Source organism: Centruroides vittatus, unplaced genomic scaffold, assembly GCF_030686945.1.
Source record: "Centruroides vittatus isolate TY-2023 unplaced genomic scaffold, ASM3068694v2 contig_620, whole genome shotgun sequence".
Taxonomy (NCBI): domain Eukaryota; kingdom Metazoa; phylum Arthropoda; class Arachnida; order Scorpiones; family Buthidae; genus Centruroides; species Centruroides vittatus.
In genome coordinates this window covers 3948976-3966779 of record NW_027122381.1, presented here as the reverse complement: position 1 = coordinate 3966779, position 17804 = coordinate 3948976, and the positions used below count along the sequence as shown (strand labels likewise).

Here is a 17804-nt window from a genome sequence, read left to right as displayed (position 1 = left end):
ATCGCGACACATTTTTACGATAAAAAGTAGATCTTATGTGCACAAAAGTTGGCCACCCCTGGTATACAGCATTCCTTTGAAAGACGAAGGATGGGATAGGAATTTACTTTACATCAGTTCCACCAAGCGGCAATTAAATATTAGAATAAAAGAGCACAAGTCTGACATTGCACATAACAAGTATACAACAGCTTTGTCCACATATGCCACGAACCCGGAAGTAATACCATTTTTTGAAGAAACGCAAATTATACAAACCACCCAAATCAAGAGCATTTGAGAATATTAGAAGCGATCGAGATTTATAAGGCAGATCGCGATGCAGAATGCATTAATTTTAAAGAAGAAAAAACCTCTCCACAGCATGGCAGTGCTTATTGGAGGACGAATCGGGAATGACGCAATAATAGACTCATAAGTAAAAGTTATTTTATGACGACGTGCACTCGATGCGACCCCATCGGCCGATTATATTTTTCATAACGGCTCATGAATTGCTTCCTTTTTACAAATTATTTGGAAGCGAAGCACACTGTAGTTTTAAAAAAACCTTCGAATCCAGTTTCAACAGAAAACATAAATAAGCCTGACGAAGATCCCAGAAGGGGAGTCGAAAACATTAGATTTTTGAAAATTTTTCGCACTGGTTATTGGTTTTGTTGTGAGTACAGTTTATTTCCCCTTTCATCACCAAGTCAAACATCATTCACCCTCATTGACGTATTGTAAATACTGCATTTTAATTGGTGGAGATCTCAAGAAATTAAGGTCTATAAAAAGGGATGTTTTCCGCTTAAATTGCACAGTTCATCAGAGGTATAATCAGAACCTGAACCGGCCATACAAACTAGAAGGTGCAGTCCTGAGGAAAGGAAAAGCCATACTGAAATTTGGTGCAGTCCACAAGAAGGAAAGCCATACTGAATAAATCAGCACAGTTTCCAAAGTCTATATCGAAGACCAGACGAGCCATACAAGAAGATGTAGTCCATGGAAGGATAGAAGCCATTCTTATGCGTAGATAGACAGTGAGCCATATTTAGTTAGGTAGATTGTTGGAAGATTTATCCATAACCGAACTGACCACATAATAGAAGATACAACTGATCTAAATTTATCATACTATCTTACTAAGGAAGAAACCCTTGAAGTATTGTAATTGTTAGATGGTTGTAAACTCTCTCTCCGTGCATTTAGTGTTAAATATAGCACGAATAAGTTAATTATAGATCGTTCATATTTAGTTAATTTTCTATGCATTTTATTATCATATTTTATTTGGAATTCATTTGTTTATTTTACTATATATATCTTGTAATTATTCTAGTTTAAGTCTCAATAAATATAATCTTTGTTTTATTTAGAAACTGGACTTAGAATAATTCGTTTATCGCTCGGGTCATTCCGCAAGTTGATTACTCACACATGGTTATCCGTGTTCTAAAACTGATAACCTGATGTCAGGATCCTGATGTTAAGGAGAACGTTGATTTTGCGATCATTGATCTCCGATCTTTTATCTTAAAGTCCCTCCTACCACTTCGGAACTGCAAGGTAACCATCTCCTAAATTGGGTATGACAAACCGGAGAACTGTTCTTATGAACAAGTTCGATTAAGTGTGTAAAAGTAATTCACATACTATTTCACACCCTCGTTTATGCCCTCACAATAATAATAAGCACAGAGCCCAATCGTTTAGGAGTTCAAACTTGAAATTTGGTACACAGTTAAAGTACATCACGAGAATGTAAACTAAAAAGGAATTTTTTGAAATTTTCCCATAGGGGAGAGGGAAAGGATTAAGGCTTATCCTAAAAAACTCAGCTTCTACTGTACTATTTTAAGCTTCTACATTCATGGAACACTGGGGATGTAAACCACACGTACCTGAGCCAATTACCAGTGTTGGAAAAAACAAAAAATAACATTGTTAACCTTTTCAAACTTTGGAAGTTCTTCTTCAGATGATAAAAGAGACAGAACACAGATCCAAAAAAATAGAACAATTATTTTTAAACAAAAATCTAACACTTTACATCTAAGTCGTTTGATCGGACATGCGCATTCGGTACGGGTAGATGATGATTAAAAGGTCCATGTCGATGACGGCTTGCCAGGCGACGAACAAATTGAGCTCTTCTTTATAATTTATGCAGGTGGTGGCGCGGCTAGATCTAATTGTAAATGGAGATAGCCTCCAATCACCTCAGGTGTTCAGGGTGAGGCAAGGTGATGATGAGCCTCACTTAATTGAGGGCCGCCTCGATGTCAGGATCAGCCATGTAAATTGCAAGAGCCGTAGAGTTCCTTCCATGTAGAATATCTGCATTGTGCTCACATATTCTGATTCCCAATGATCGTTTGGTTGAACCGATATAAACAAGGTTCCTGTCACACCTGTGATTCTTAAGAGGTATAGAGTAAATGCCCGGAAGTCTGTTGGGATCAGGGGAATCCTTCCTGTTACGGAGAATGTCCAAGATGGTAGGACATCATCTGTATGTGATCTTAACACGGCGTTTGTTGGCGATCCCCTTATATAATGAAGCCATGTACGGATTATACATGATGGGGATCTGTGTATCATCTTCCGGTAAATTGTCGTGACGTGAGCAGATGGTGGATACACGTGTTGAGCGATGGTGACGATTAATCAATCTATTGATTAACTTGTGGTACTCGTGGATGGTTGCTAGGTGTTTGATATGTTCTAATTTGGTGTCAAGTGCTGCTAGAGTGAACAAATGCAAAAACGCCCTCTTAATTAACGTGTTGAATGCAGCAGTCTTGTATTGAAAAGGGTCACATATGACCCAACTGGGATAAAAAGGGAGGTCGTACCTGGTTTATGGTAGACTGAAGTGTGTATAGACAATCCTTCGATGTTGATGTTTAGATCCAAGAAGTGCACCTCCGTATTGTTAGCCTGCTCTAATTCGGTGGCAAGTGCTGCTGGAGCAGCACTTGCCACCGAATTAGAACATATCAAACACCTAGCAAGCATCCACGGGTACCACAAGCTAATCAATAGATTGATTAATCGTCACCATCGCTCTGCATGTGTATCCACCATTCGCTCACATCACGACAATCCACCGGAAGATGAGACACAGATCCCCATCACGTATAATCCGTACATGGCTTTGTTATATAAGGAAATCACCAACAAACGCCGTGTTAAAATCACATACAGATGATGTCCTACCATCTTGAACATCCTCCGCAATTTACACGGCCGATCCTGACATCGAAGCGGCCCTCAACCAACCGAAGCTCATCATCACCTCGCCTCACCCTGAACACCTAAGGTGGTTGGAAGCTATCTCCATTTACAATTAGATCTAGCCGTGCCACCACCTGCATAAATTATAAAGAAGAGCTCAATTTGTTCGTCGCCTGGCAGGCCCTCATCGACACGGACCTTTAATCATCATTTACCCACACCGAATGCGCATGTCCGATCAAACGACTTTAATGTGAAGTGTTCAATTTTTGTTTAAAAATAATTGTTCTATTTTTTGGATCTGCGTTCCGTCGCTTTTGTTGTCTGAAGAAGAACTTCCAAAGTTTGAAAACGTTAGCGATGTATTTTTTCGTTTTTTTCCAACACCAGTAATTGGTTCAGGTATGTGTGGTGTACTATTTTAAATGCAATTTTTTATTTTTAACTGTGTTTTAGTAGGATATGCCATGAGGATGCACCCTAATAGGAAATTTTTGGAAATCGCCCATGGGGAAGAGGTAGAGGGTTAAGGATTACCTAGAAGAAGTCTGCTTCTATTGTACTATTTTAGATTCAGATTTTTGCATTTATGACTGCATTTTAGTAGGGTATCCCATGAGAATGCACATTAAGAAAAGATTTTTGGAAATTCCACTTCCCAGGGGAAGAGGAGAAGAGAATTACTTTTAGATAGTATAAAGTGTAAATAATAAAGAAGGAAAGTAAATAGTGGAATAACATATAGTATAAATTTTGGAAATTAATAAATACAATCACCACAATACTGCTGGTGTAAAGATTCAATAAAATAAATACGTAATTACTGAAAAACCAGCAAAAATTCACTTCGAAATGAATGTTCTCTACCGTCTTAAATAGTCATCATCAGGTTCAATTTCAAAAATTTGAAAAACACATCTTGAAGTTATGCTCATGCCCGAAGTAGCGTGCTAACAAATTAGTCATGTAACTGGTTTCCTGTTTTAAGAAATTTCGATGTATATATAAAATCCACAGTCAAACTTGACGTAGATCAATTATACGTCAAAATACACCCTCCATGCAGTCGCCAACAAGACCGTTTCTTTGAAATTGATGGCTGTTACCTTCTTGAACACTTTAAATATCTCCAGCTGTTCTAGATATTTTAGGCTGGCGTGGTGCTCACACCGTTGTATTAAGCATGCATTTTCAAAGTCCACCTTGACATCATCATCAAGGGCAAAAGAAGCCAAAGCAGTAGTGAAAAGGCATTTTTGAATGGAGTATTTGTGCTCCTTGATCCTTGTTTTTAGGCAGTGTGTGGTAGCACCAATATATTCACCTGGACGGTTCACCCTATGATCATAAATAGAGATAGAATATATTCCTGGAATACTATTTCGATCAAATCTGTCCTTATCATTTCTTAAACAAGAGAAAATAGTCGACGATCTCCTGTAAGCAATTCTTTTACTTGTATAGCAGGCTATTTGTTTGTAGGTGTTGGTAAAGATCTTGTTGTAAGTAATAGGAAGAAAGGACAGGTTTTCCAGAAGTGCCGCATTCGTAGGTTGTTCCTGATGTGCTACCAGTTCATTAATTAGGCGCGTAGGGTAACCATGCTGCCTAGCTACACTTGAAATATATTCCAGTTCAATTCTCCTATCCTCAGCCATCAAACAATGGGTGTAAGCCCTTCTTACTAGAGTCTTAAAAGCAGAGATCTTGTAACTAAAAGGATCATGCGATTTCCCTCTGTGAAAAGTGAAGCCATACAAGTTCTTACGGAATACCTTAGTTCTTAACAGACCCTGTTGTAACTCAATGTCGAAAAAATGCACATTGGAGGAGCTCTGTTGTTCTGCCTGCAATGAGAGGCCATAAGCGTTATCATTAAAAACTTTGATGAATGCTGCCAAGTCCGGTTTCTTCCTCCAAATAATCAACACATCATTGATGTATCTAGCATACAACCTAATGTCATCACTTATGCTAGGTAAGACATGTCATTCCAGGCACCTGACTACCAATTCACACAGGGTTCCTGATATGGGACTACCCCTTTAGACTGCAGGAAAGTATCTTCTTCAAATATGAAAAAAGATGAGTGACACATAAGATGTGCCAATTCCAAGATGTTGGAAATATGTCTAGAAGAGTCGTTGATGTTTTGAATGAGGAAGTCCCTTAATTCACAAAAGCACAGTTCAATGCAAATGGAAGGGGACATGAACTCAAAATCACATACCGTAAAGTAGATGCCATCCAAGCTGCCAAGGGTATTCAATCTGTGAATCAACTCCACCGGATTAGAAACAGTGTAAAGATATTCCTCCACGTTGTTGGTTATAAAAGAGTTAAGCATGTGCTCCATAAGAATAGCTGGAAATCTCAATTTGTCAACGACCGGGCACAATTGTTTACCAGTTTTATGTAGTTTGGCGAAAGCAAATAAGCATGGGGAAATTGGTGCTGAGACAGTTGCCTTAGTCACTTTGAGTATTCTCTGTAGATTTAATTCTTTTCTATTCTCTGACTATTCTCTGTATTCTCTGTAGCCTCTGTAGATTTAATTCTTTTATGTCATTAAAATAAAACTTTTATTTCTTCACATTTATTTTCATGTATTTTACGTACTATGTCATCACAAGTAAATATGCGTAAGATGTTACTGCACATAGACAAAAAGGACAATCTAATATGCAAATACAGTAGCATAATCCCAACATTTTATTTCTTGAATTGTTAATATTGTAGACAATTTCCTCTTCTGCTTATGTTTGCTATGCTTCAAATGTCACAATATCACTATATATGAAAATAAATACAGAGAAACTTTTAGAAATAATAATAGTAATGAGCAATTATTTATTGTGGCAGTGTCACAATGCCAGACTGCAATTTTTAATCATATTTTTCATTTATTTAATTTCAAATATATGCTCTCAGCCTCAAATTAGTAGTGTCTTGCCTCGGTATGACATACTTTTCCTGTTAACAATAGAGTCATGCAGGTCATCTATACAATTCCTTTTGGGAGAACAATTTTTTAATTGAAATAAAGTGACTAATGGTTTGCATCAGAAGTTCTTGTATTAATTGGGGCTTGCTTCTTGAAACCTTTCGAAATTGGTCTCAGCTTTCACGTGACTAAGTCAGTTCTTGAGATTAAGGAAGGACAGACAGCTGACAGACAATAGACAACAGTAGGAATTTATAAGTCTACAATTTTGGAAAATTTTATGAGACTCTCCACAAGTCCAAACCCTTACTGAAATTCACATTAAAATCATTTTTTAAGAATAAAAATAGACGCTATAAATAATTTTTTTGTATGAAAATGAAATGTGAAGTTATAAACATGTATAAAAATGTAAGTTTTAAGATTGATCATCTCTGGTTGGGGAATCAATTAAACATCAATTTTGATCTCTCCCACAATAAACTAATAGCTCATTTCACTTAGTAATGAGTGATCAAGCTCCTAGAAAGTGAGAACAAAGAAAAGTGGCCAACAGGAATGGGCGATCGAGGATAAAAATTAATAAAAACCCAGAAATTCAAGGACACAACAGTTTCTTCTCCCATAACTTCCAAATGTTAGACCAATTGTTGTGTGTGTGTGTGTGTCTCATGCCCATCTTCATCTCTGTCTCCCATCCTCGGATCGACATCTTCCCATCACTGGATGTCAACCACATCATGCCAGAGTCAAGGGAACTGTCACTCACAAACCAGGGACACTCCTTCATTTGAGACTATCTTGAAAAGGAGAGGCCACTGCTGACTTAGAACTTCCATGATTGTGGAAATCTGGTAAGCTTCTTTCATGTCTTGTAACTGCAATTGGTACCAAGACAGACTCTACATCTGTCTTGGTACCAACTGCACCCACATGAGACCCTCTTATCATTCCTGACCACATCCTCATCAGAGACCTTACAACTGCAACCCAATAGTAATGTAGTAAAATAATAATGTTACACATAAAAACTAAACTAAAATTTCAAAAGGTTCAAACCTACATTGTCTTACTTCAGTGCCTAGCATCTTATTCACTCAGCTATCACCACTCTTGGACATGAAACTTCCAAAGATTTATAAACTAAACACAATTTTCAGATGCCAATTTTTTGGAATGACTTGAGAAGTGCGAGCCCACGGATTTTTAAGGGGATTGAAAGAAAATTAATGTTAACAGTTTTCTCCAAAATGTAAATATCCCCAATAGAAAAATCACTCCTCATGGAGAATGAGCTGGATGTCGCCACTAAAGTCAACAATCCAATGTGAAAGTTAGCACGTTGTTACAAAACAACCCAGCAAAAATGCAAGTCATCAAGCACCTGTGACTTTAAATAAAAACATCGGACAATCATGTGACGCATTTCTCACGCTAAGTGTATAAAAGTGCAAGCCACCAGAAGCTCGGGAGTTCACACCTGAAAGTTATAATTGTGAATGTGCCATTTTCGTCTCCCGAAATTCCAGTGACCCAGCAAAAGGAGAAGACCCGGTAGGAAGACATAGCAATGCCAGAACTTCCATACAGTATTGCCGCATACAGCTCATGACAGCAAACTCACTCACTCTCTCTCGAAAAATAGGCCTAGCTGGTAGATAGTACCCTTGTAAAATATTAGACTATATAATCGCAATTTGACTGCCGCATGTAACTTGTCTACGTATCAAACTTTGTGTAACAACCTGTATCTCATAGTTAGTAATATAATAAATGCTTTGTTTATTTGTTAAACCTGTCTCCTGTCACTCCAAGCCAACCCCCTCGCCACTTGATAAAAAGCCATCCGAAATGACAAGCGAGTGTCTTTGCACACTGTTGCCGAGTAAATGGTTCCTAGAGACATTCCTGGAGCCCACAATTTCTCACAAGAAGCGAGTCCTGTTATTTGGACAAAGAGCTGTGTGTTTAAGGATATGTGCTAACCAACAAAATTCCATTCAAATCAGAGACCCAAACGTCTGATCCTATCCTTTTAACTGACAGTTTAACATGTTACTTTTGCTTTCCAGACACTAAACTGATAAGGCTACCGGCATCTGCATTAATTAGTAACTAAAACTGGTGGAAATAAATCTGAAGTGGCAAAAAAATTAAAAACTGCGAAATGGTGGCAATAGTTTTAAATTTTCCAGTGACCCCTGCTTCAGAATATTTTAGGATTGCATCATTGCAGCCATTGTCACTATGAGGCAGGATATGCTGCAGTATACATAACAGGAAATTGCCTACCACCTTGATATTTTCTGTGACTGCTGAAGTACACTGACTGCTAAAGCAAACACAGAGATGTGATTTTTCAATGAGATTTACTGAGATTTTCTCTTGTATAAAATCATTGGTAAACTTTTATATCTTTGATCATTAATTCTTTATAGTTAAATCAAATTTGGAACTTTTGAGCAGAACATCTTGTATTGTAAAAAATAAATCTTTTATTCTCAGTCTTTCTTTCATTAAATAAAAATAATAATAAAACAAAATCTAACAAGACAAGAAGAAATTTATATTGTTAATATTCAATACTCTTATCCAATAATTAAACTTAATACTTCAACTGATTAAAAACTGAAAGTTTGTTTGGTTATTAAGAAATTATCAACATAACTGTATTTTATCTAAATGAAAAATCTTTCATTTATCATCAATCGAATTTATAACAAAGTAAAAATATAAAAATTAACATAAAATATTATGTTTTTAAATATTAATATATACTAAATTAACGTACCAAATTTAACAATTCGGATTCGGTCATTAATATGGCAGAACGATTCAATTCCTGTAGTTCAGATATAAATTCACTTGGAGAATCGTTTGTGCTTCCCTCCAGTATCAGGTCAAGAAGCGAGGACATACAATTCTGTAAAAAAAATTGTTCTATCTGAATGATAAAAACAATTTAAAAACACATGTATTAAAGAAAAGATACTTAATTATGTTAATATATAATTGTCAACATTTATCCTAAAAATGTTTTTTGATGTTGAAGTTTTAATTATCAATTATCAAGCTCATTTCAACATTGCAATTAAAACCACTGCAGTTTTAATTGCAATTCAAGTTCATTTCTCCAGTGTGTGATTATAAAATATTTATGTATCAGTGATTACTAAAACTAAAAAAATATGTAACTTTGATATGATAATTTTATATTATAAATCATACATTTGGTATTAAAATCATCATACGTCATGTCATTCACAGATGTCGATTGGAGATTTAAAGAAAACAAATTTGGTTTGTTTAATCTGTTTGTGGTAAAATTTTTGTATTAAAATCATCACACATTTAATACAAAAATTTTACCACAAACAGATGAAACAAACCAAATTTGTTTTCTTTAAATCTATAATCAACATCTGTGCATAGATCTCAAATAAACAATCCATGTAAATTAAGGAAGATAAATATTGCATGAAAGTTGAGGAAAAAAATTGTTTCTAGATCTTCAAGTGTTATAAGTAAATAAATAATTTAAAACAATACAACATGTTAAATACTTCAAAATTAAATGATTTAAATAAAAAGAAAAAAGACTTCAAAAATACAATACAGAATAACTATTCTTAATCAACAAATAAATAAAAATTTTCAAATCAAAGTAATATTTTAACTGTCACATCACTTGCATGTTTGGAAAAGTACCTTGATGAAGGTGCCCAAGACAAGACAAATAAATTAACTTTTATTACTCTGATGGTTACATCACCATTGTCTCTCTTTACTCATCACTTTACTCATCACTGTGCCTTGACTAGTTCTATTTTACAGGCCCAATGCTGCATTTGAATAAAATGCTTTATATAATGTCAACATTTTTGTTAATTATCCATATTTTAACATCTATTTATTTAAGTTTAAGCTAGTTATTACAGTAAAACCTCAGTTATACGTTTTTGAAGGGTTTGTCCAAAAAAACAAATCATATGGCAAATCCACAATCAAGAGCTGACCTTGTCATCCACATAACAAATCAACTAAATGTTAATTTTAAATGTCTCCAAATACAGTATTAAGTATAATTGTAATTTAGGAAAAATCATAATATTGGAAAAATTTAATACAGTAAATAAAATTGTTTCCTTTTCATTTATTCAAGTATTTCAGCTATAAATATATATCTAATAAAAACTATTGAAGTAAATGACAAATAAAATTTATTTATTTACTGTATTTACTTCTTTATATAAATGTACTGTAGAGCACCAAAATGGTCAATGATTATACCCACAGAACAACAAATTGCAGCATCCCAAATAAAACAAAACCAAAACCAAAAAAAAAAGGTAGAATTATAAAATGTATAGTAAAACTTCAATAAAATACAAAAATTGCAATAAATTATTTTTAAAAAATCAGCAAGTCAAGTTTGACAACATTTAATATATGAAATACACAAAAAACTATAGTTCCAAATTGCTTATACATTTTTTTCCTCATTCACATTATTGCTTAATACACAGTGTCTGACAATGGTTAAGAGTCCATTTACGCACAACAGTGACGTGCCAGCACAGTGACTGTTTGGTGACAGTGACGAGTATTTACACACGACGGTGACGTGACCATGCTGTCGGTGAGGGGTCGTGGACAATTCTGAGGATAAATTGGCTACGATAACTATGTTTGGACGAAGAAGAAAAAGAAATGCAATTAAGAAAGTGCCGCAAGTGGGTACATCAAGCATGGACAAAAAATATCAACAGAATAGGAGTTTCGTACTCTTTACAAAAAATCGAGATGACAGAATCTATATTTTTTGAATATTTTCAAATGTCCCAACATGCATTTCATATTTTATTAAAAACAGAAAATATTCATTTTGTACCCAATGTCCATATATTTCAAATGAGATAAATCAAATAGAACAGGGTGTTGACGCACAATTTCAATTAATATCTCTTCGGGACCAAAAGATACAGTGTCACGCAGGAAGGTTTGGAAACCACGGGATAGATCGACATAACAACATTCCGTGATCACGATATTCCTTACACTCAAACCATCTAAACTTTTTCCTGTAGAATCACTTAAAAGCATCAGTGTATAATGCACATCCAGCAGCACTGCATGATGTTGAAAAACTGGAGAGATGAGTACGAGAGGACTGTGAAACAGTGACAATTGGAATGAACCATGCTATCACCTACATCTATAATTTTGTATTGTCACCAAAGGCAGTCATTTTGAAAATGTTCTTTAACAAAATAAAACTTACTTTTGGTATCAATTTCCAAAATGATTTTTGTTATCTATCCTTTACAGTCAGAAATTATTTGTATATTATGCTAAATTACCTTAAATTGATTATCTAGTTATTTCAGCAGCAAAAGAAATATGCACCACATGCATATGCTTCTGCTATTCTGGAAAGATGTCTCTTGCTACTGAATGGATGTTTAAATAGACAAACTGTATATTCTGTATATGTAAAGTCTGTTATGTAAAGTAATATTTGTTAATTATAAATACAGTGGGTGATCAGTTAACGAACATAATCTGTTCCAAGACTTTGTTCGCTATCCGAATTGTTCGTTAACCGATTATCGATTTACCATAAGTTTTAATAGGAACTTAATTAATTTGTTCTGGAGACCCCAAAAAAATAAAAAATATATACTTTCGTACTACGTTTATTTATATGTAATAACTAGCTGTTAGCCACGGCTTCACCTGCTCAGATTTTGATAGAAATAACCCCCCAGTATTTTACTAAGGTTCTCAATTATTAGTTGTTACTAATTTGGTAAAATTACTGATTTTTGTTTGTTTCAAACTATGGACTGCTAATGCACCTAAATTCAAGTTTCAAGCATTATGGGATTTTCAGATACGATAAATCTGAGTTTAATTTTTTTTTTTCAAAACGTAAATGACGTTATCTGAAACTCCCTAAATTTAAATAAATAATAAAATGTAAAAATATGGAGCACTCACAAAGATAAAACCTTTGTCGTTGCACACCATCAGTAGTCCGTCGGAAATTACAAAAATTACAGAGATGACCTTCCCTTTTAAGCAACTGCCTCCACAACAAACATGCAAAAATGGTAAAACGTCCTCTGGCGCTTTGCCACATTCACAATAATATATTTTTTTTTTAAATTAACAAAGTAAAATTGTGGCTGACGTTATTTCAGACACCATAGTAATTATTTAATTTATAACAATTTAAATATATAAAATTCTCACACGCGCGGCAATCAAATGCAGGTCGTATCAATTTATACTAACTTGTAACTATCTTACAATTAAGGAAAATGGAAAAAAAGCAAAAGGGATAGGAAAGGAATAGAAATACCCGGGGTTTTTCGTAGCGACGTGCTCTTGGATAGGACGCCATTTCAAAACTCTCCTTTATCCGTGACCCTCTTCTTGTCGTAAACCTTTCGTCTATTCCTGACTTCATCGTTTGTCCTCAAGGATTTTTGTCCATAGTCTGTTTTTTCTTTCTAACTTCTTCGGCACCTCTCAGTCTCGGATCGTCTTTCTCGAGGTCTGGAGCACTCTTTTTCCCTCCCTACTTCTTCGAGGTTTTCACCAAAAGTGACTCTTTCTCTGTCCATTTGGCCCCAGGGCCCCAAGGCCCCATACCGTCTTTTGTTCTACTTATTTTTGTGGAAAAGATAATCCTACTCAAGGGAAAAAGGGTTAGACGGCCACATTATAATCTAACAAATATGTAATAACAAATTCAAATTTAAACGGTTCGAACATTTGGTTAAAAAACTGTAATAGGTAAATATTGTACTTTTGGAAATTAAGTTATTACCATCAGAAAAATTCACATCTGAAATAGTACAGTAGAAGCAGTTCTTCTGGTTAAACCTTAAGGCTTTCCCTCTCCCCCATGGGGAATTTCGAAAAATCCCTTCTTAGTGTGCATTTCCATGACGTGACGTCCCGACTGTGTACCAAATTTCACCTCTAGGTTCAGCGGTTTGCTCTGGGCGATGATGAATCAATCAGTCAGTCAGGACAAGTAGTTTTATATATATAGATAAAAATACATATATACACAGTCTTGCATTTTCATTAGTCATGTTTTTTCTATTTGAGGGGGTTAAAGAATCTGTCTAATGTCGATTGCTTTTCTCTCTTCTTCAGGTTTTTTCAGAAGTAATTAATAGCATTGTAATTGTAGAAATTCCCAAGCCTCAACCTGGTTTGGATGCTATTTTAAGACCGTTGTTCTGACATTCTCCTACTTCTTCAAATGATGTTTAATAGCAGATATCGGCATTAATCCTCTTTTTCAGAAAAAAAACATATTCTCGCCGAGTTTCTTGGTGTTCTTCATTCGAGAGTTCTTGGCATTCTTCTGTCATCAGATCCATTTCAGGTTCCATTATGAGCTCTTCAATGTTCTGTATTTCTCAGATGTGATTTTTGTTATTCCTTTAGCTGCTTGAGGCTTCTTGATTATACTGTATCTTCCTTAGATAAGATTGAACTGCAGCCTACTGTAAACCTGTTCAAGCCATACTGCCCAGCAACATTAGGCATCTTCTGCCCACTCTTTACCTTTGCTATTAAATTCTCACCTTTCGAAAAGCAAAGCCCACGCAAAACTTAACAAGTGCCCGCACAACAGTCTTGCAAATACTATAAAAATATTGTCTGTGTTAGAAAAATCAAAAGCTGGAATTTCAAGGGAGAGTTTCAAAGTTTGGAGGAATACTATCTGATCAGTATATACCGAGTTGAGCATCGATATCAGTATCGACGTTTCCCACACTCCGAAAAGTTTCGAATTGTTGCCGAAAGACAAGGGAAGACCAATAGGTATTCATTATTTTATGTCGCTTCTTCTTGTGTTTGTTCTGTGAGGTGTTCGTTATCCGAACCCACTGTATATGCTTTCTGTCCTATTTTATAATTAATATTCTTAATAGCCACTTTTGAATTTGCTATCACTTGATAAAACTTACTAGACCACAGTTCTCAAACGAAAACTGAAAAGTGTGGTCTAGTATAGTGGTTCACAACCTATTTTCATTTTCAACCCCCCATTTTGTGTAGAAGTTTGTTGCAATCCCTGGATAGACAGTAGACATTTTAAATTGTCAACATAGTTAAAGTAAAATTTTTCTGGGATTTGCGCTTATATTTCTGCCTTATTAGAGGTCTGAATAAAACACATGATTTTACAAAACAATCGTTTTATTTATGCATATAGGTATAAATATTTATTTAATAAAAAATACTTTTGAAAAACTTTACATCATTAAAATTTAATGTGAGATTTGTGCTTGCAAAGAGCTCATGACTGCTTTATGTTTGGATCTGCATTGGAAATTGCAAGTTGTAAGTCATCCTCTGGATCCAATCAAGATCAATGTTTTGTTTAAAAATGACAAATTTTGAAAAGCCAGTTTCACGTAAGTAGGTCGATGGAAACTAAATCAGAATATTGATTACCTTTTTTTCAAATTGGCATATTCCTTTCCAATCGATAACCAAAATCTTTTGCAAATCAGAGACTTAAATTGAATGCACAGTGTTTCGTCACATGAAACATTGATTAACTGTTCTTTTTCATTTAAAGGGATATTGAAATTTAAAATATCGAACAAAACCTAATTCATTATCTGGAAATTTTTCGAATCTTTTTGAAAAGTTTTCCTCCAATTTTATCATATGACGGGAAATGATGTTTTTAAATGACAAGGAATCATTATTATTTTCTTTGGTAAATTCTGAAAAGCATGGAAACATGTCTGTGTTGTTTCTGTTCAATTCTCCTTGCCAAAGTATGGGCTTATTCTTAAGAGCTTCAATTTTACTGCTCAATGTTAATTACAGTAACAACATCCTGTATATCTTGTGCAATTCTTCATCAATGCCTTTTTCACCAAGAGCTTGTCTGTGTATGATGCAATGGTGGAATACTATATGGGGAGCAATTTTCATTATTAACCCTCTTAGTCCTTTATTACTAATGATGCAGCATCATCAGTGCAAACTGCAACACAGTGTGTCTGGGTAAGGTCATTTGTTTCAAAATATCTATTAATAATTTCAAATATTTTCTCTCTTGTTTTTCCTTCTAATTTGTTACAACATAAAAACTCTTCTGATATGTCTTCTTCAAAAATGTATCTCACAAACAGACATTTTAGTAATGTCGGTAGTTTCATCAAGTTGTAGAGCAAATACAGGAGAGTTTTGTATTCAATTTAACAGAATTGATTCTATGTTATGTGATATGGTGGAAATTCGGTGAGATACTGAATCTCTTGATAACGGTATTGTTTTTAAATCGTTACCCCAGTTTTCTCCATGCATAATTGATGTCATTTTAATTGCTGATGGAAGAATGAGTGATTCTCCAATTGTATGCAGTTTTCAATTTTTCCCTATTAAATATTAAATTTCTATGGATGCCCGTAAAGCCTTCTCGGGAATTATTGTATATATTTTCAAAAATACATTTTGATTTTTCATACTTTTAACTCGTTTTTTAAAAATGTTTCAGATTTATTTGCAAATTCTTTATGTTTAGTTTCCGAATGTCTTTTTAATTTAGCAGATTTCATACTTCCATTTGCTAATTTATCTAAGCAATTAACACAATGTATGTTCTTCCCCATTAACAATGCAAAATGTAAATTTGTATTTAATAACCTCTTCTTGATATTTCCTCAATTTTTTATTAGCTAACACATTTCGTTTGATATTTTTTTAAGTAGAAACAGCAGTGCCACTGGATTCATTTTTGTTTGGATTTTCATCCACAGATTTTATAAGGTTATTAGATGTTGGTCCATCATTCTCATTTGTATTGTCATTCTTTTCATTTTCAGGATGTTGGGTACCTATTTTTAGCCATTTATCCATTATGAAGGTATTAAAACTGAAACAAAATTATAATTAAACAATATTTCTTTGCGTTTTAAAATAGTAACTACCCTTGTAGCATTTCCAACGAAATATTCAGGATAACCGATTTTTGAAAAAATTAAAAAATACAATATATGCATAATATTTTAGAAAAAACCAGTTTTCCTTTATTAACATTTTAATATCTATATTAATTTTTTAATTAATTGCTTATTATTGCCCTCCGAGCACACTACTGAACTGCCCAATAAGTAAAAAGTATGTTATGTACATCAATGTTCCCTCTATTTTTTTTGTAGCTGAGCGAAACATGTACTTCTCTAAGCAAAAAAATTTTTGCTGAGCAGATACATAGACAATCTTATTTTTTCCTTTAAAAATTAAAATTAATTATAAAGTAACCATCAAAATTCATTTTAAAACATACTTCCATACAAAATATTATCTTTTGTCAATAATTTAATGAATTCATATATTTCATATGTAGCAATAATCACGTCGCAGACAGAGTGAGAAATCAGTAAACAACAATTCAAATCAGTGTGCATGCTCATCTGCACGGCGCACAAATTCTCATGCATGATAACAATTTGAGCAGTGCACAGCTGCACAGCTTAGAGAGAACCTTGATGTACCTGTTTATTGGTGCTTCACCTCGCTCCAGCTTTCGATCGTTGCATCGGCTTCATTATTGTTCAATCGGTTGCTATTTATATATCGTTGAGTTCGTCTCACGGTAAGCTATCGTTTAACATAAATCTTATTTGGATCGGTCCAGCCGCTCGGGATTTACGGGCTCCAGAAGTTTCTTTATTTCCGGCCACCTTTTCCGGGCGATTTCCGGGGAAAATTTTTAATTCGTTATATCAAATTACTCGGCTGTTTAAAAGCCGTATAACGGTGTTTACTGCTTCTCGTTACGATTCTCCGTTCTCCAGTTATCCCGACCGATAGTCACGTGTCTGCGGGCCATCGTGTGGGCTTATCGGGCCACCGTTCTTGCCCATATCAGGGTACTTCATTGGGTACCTAATTGTTCATCTGTCACGTTATATTCTTTCGGCTACGTTTAGTAGTTTAGCCGCTACGGCTGTTTTAGTCGTTTACTTGTACAAAGGGGTGAATGGTCTTTGTCCTCACCACGTGGTTGAACCTTGCTCTCTTACTGACCCTAATTCGGGTCTCTCCCGCCCGGTTTTTCGGGCTGCGTTGGTCGTTTACCCACGGGTCTTACACCGTTCGATCCTTAATTTCCAGTACATTTTGGAAAAGTGTATCTGTGTAGTGTTAACCATGGAAGAGACTACAGATTGTGTTTTATCAAATTACAGCTACGCTGAGGAGAACTTAATAGCTAATATCAACTCGCAACTTAAAATCATCGTTTCTAGCATACCTGCGAATACCAATGTGTCTGTGAAGAGTAAAGAAAGGGCTGCTGTCAAGGAAGCGGCCATTAGAATGCACGCGGCGGCCAACCAGATATTTGGCTTGGTCCTTGAGTTAAGACAACAGGTTAAAACCTTAACACGTTGACTGCCATCTACGAGATGACTCGTAGTTACCGTTTCTGCCTAGGACGCCACCTACGAGTTATATCGTAGTTTGTTTCCTTGCCATATTTGTGCAGCTACGATGTAATTCGTAGTATATCAGTGTAAATATGAATAGATAGCTTCAGGGGCAAGAACAAAAAATCAAGTTTGGCTTACATGAACAGAACATTTAT

General features: G+C 34.9%; 1 protein-coding gene across 6 annotated transcripts in view; it reads right to left on the bottom strand.

The window, feature by feature from the left end:
• Gapvd1 (GTPase activating protein and VPS9 domains 1) overlaps positions 1-17804 on the bottom strand; it is a 259607-nt gene that overhangs the window by 211437 nt on the left and 30366 nt on the right. For all 6 annotated transcript variants that reach the window (XR_010881386.1, XM_067275441.1, XM_067275443.1 and 3 more), the window contains exon 4: positions 8961-9092. Coding sequence is in view for 5 of the 6 variants with exons in the window: in XM_067275441.1 (XP_067131542.1) it covers positions 8961-9092 (132 nt within the window). In the remaining variant the exon portion in view is untranslated. The remainder of the gene's footprint in view (positions 1-8960; positions 9093-17804) is intronic.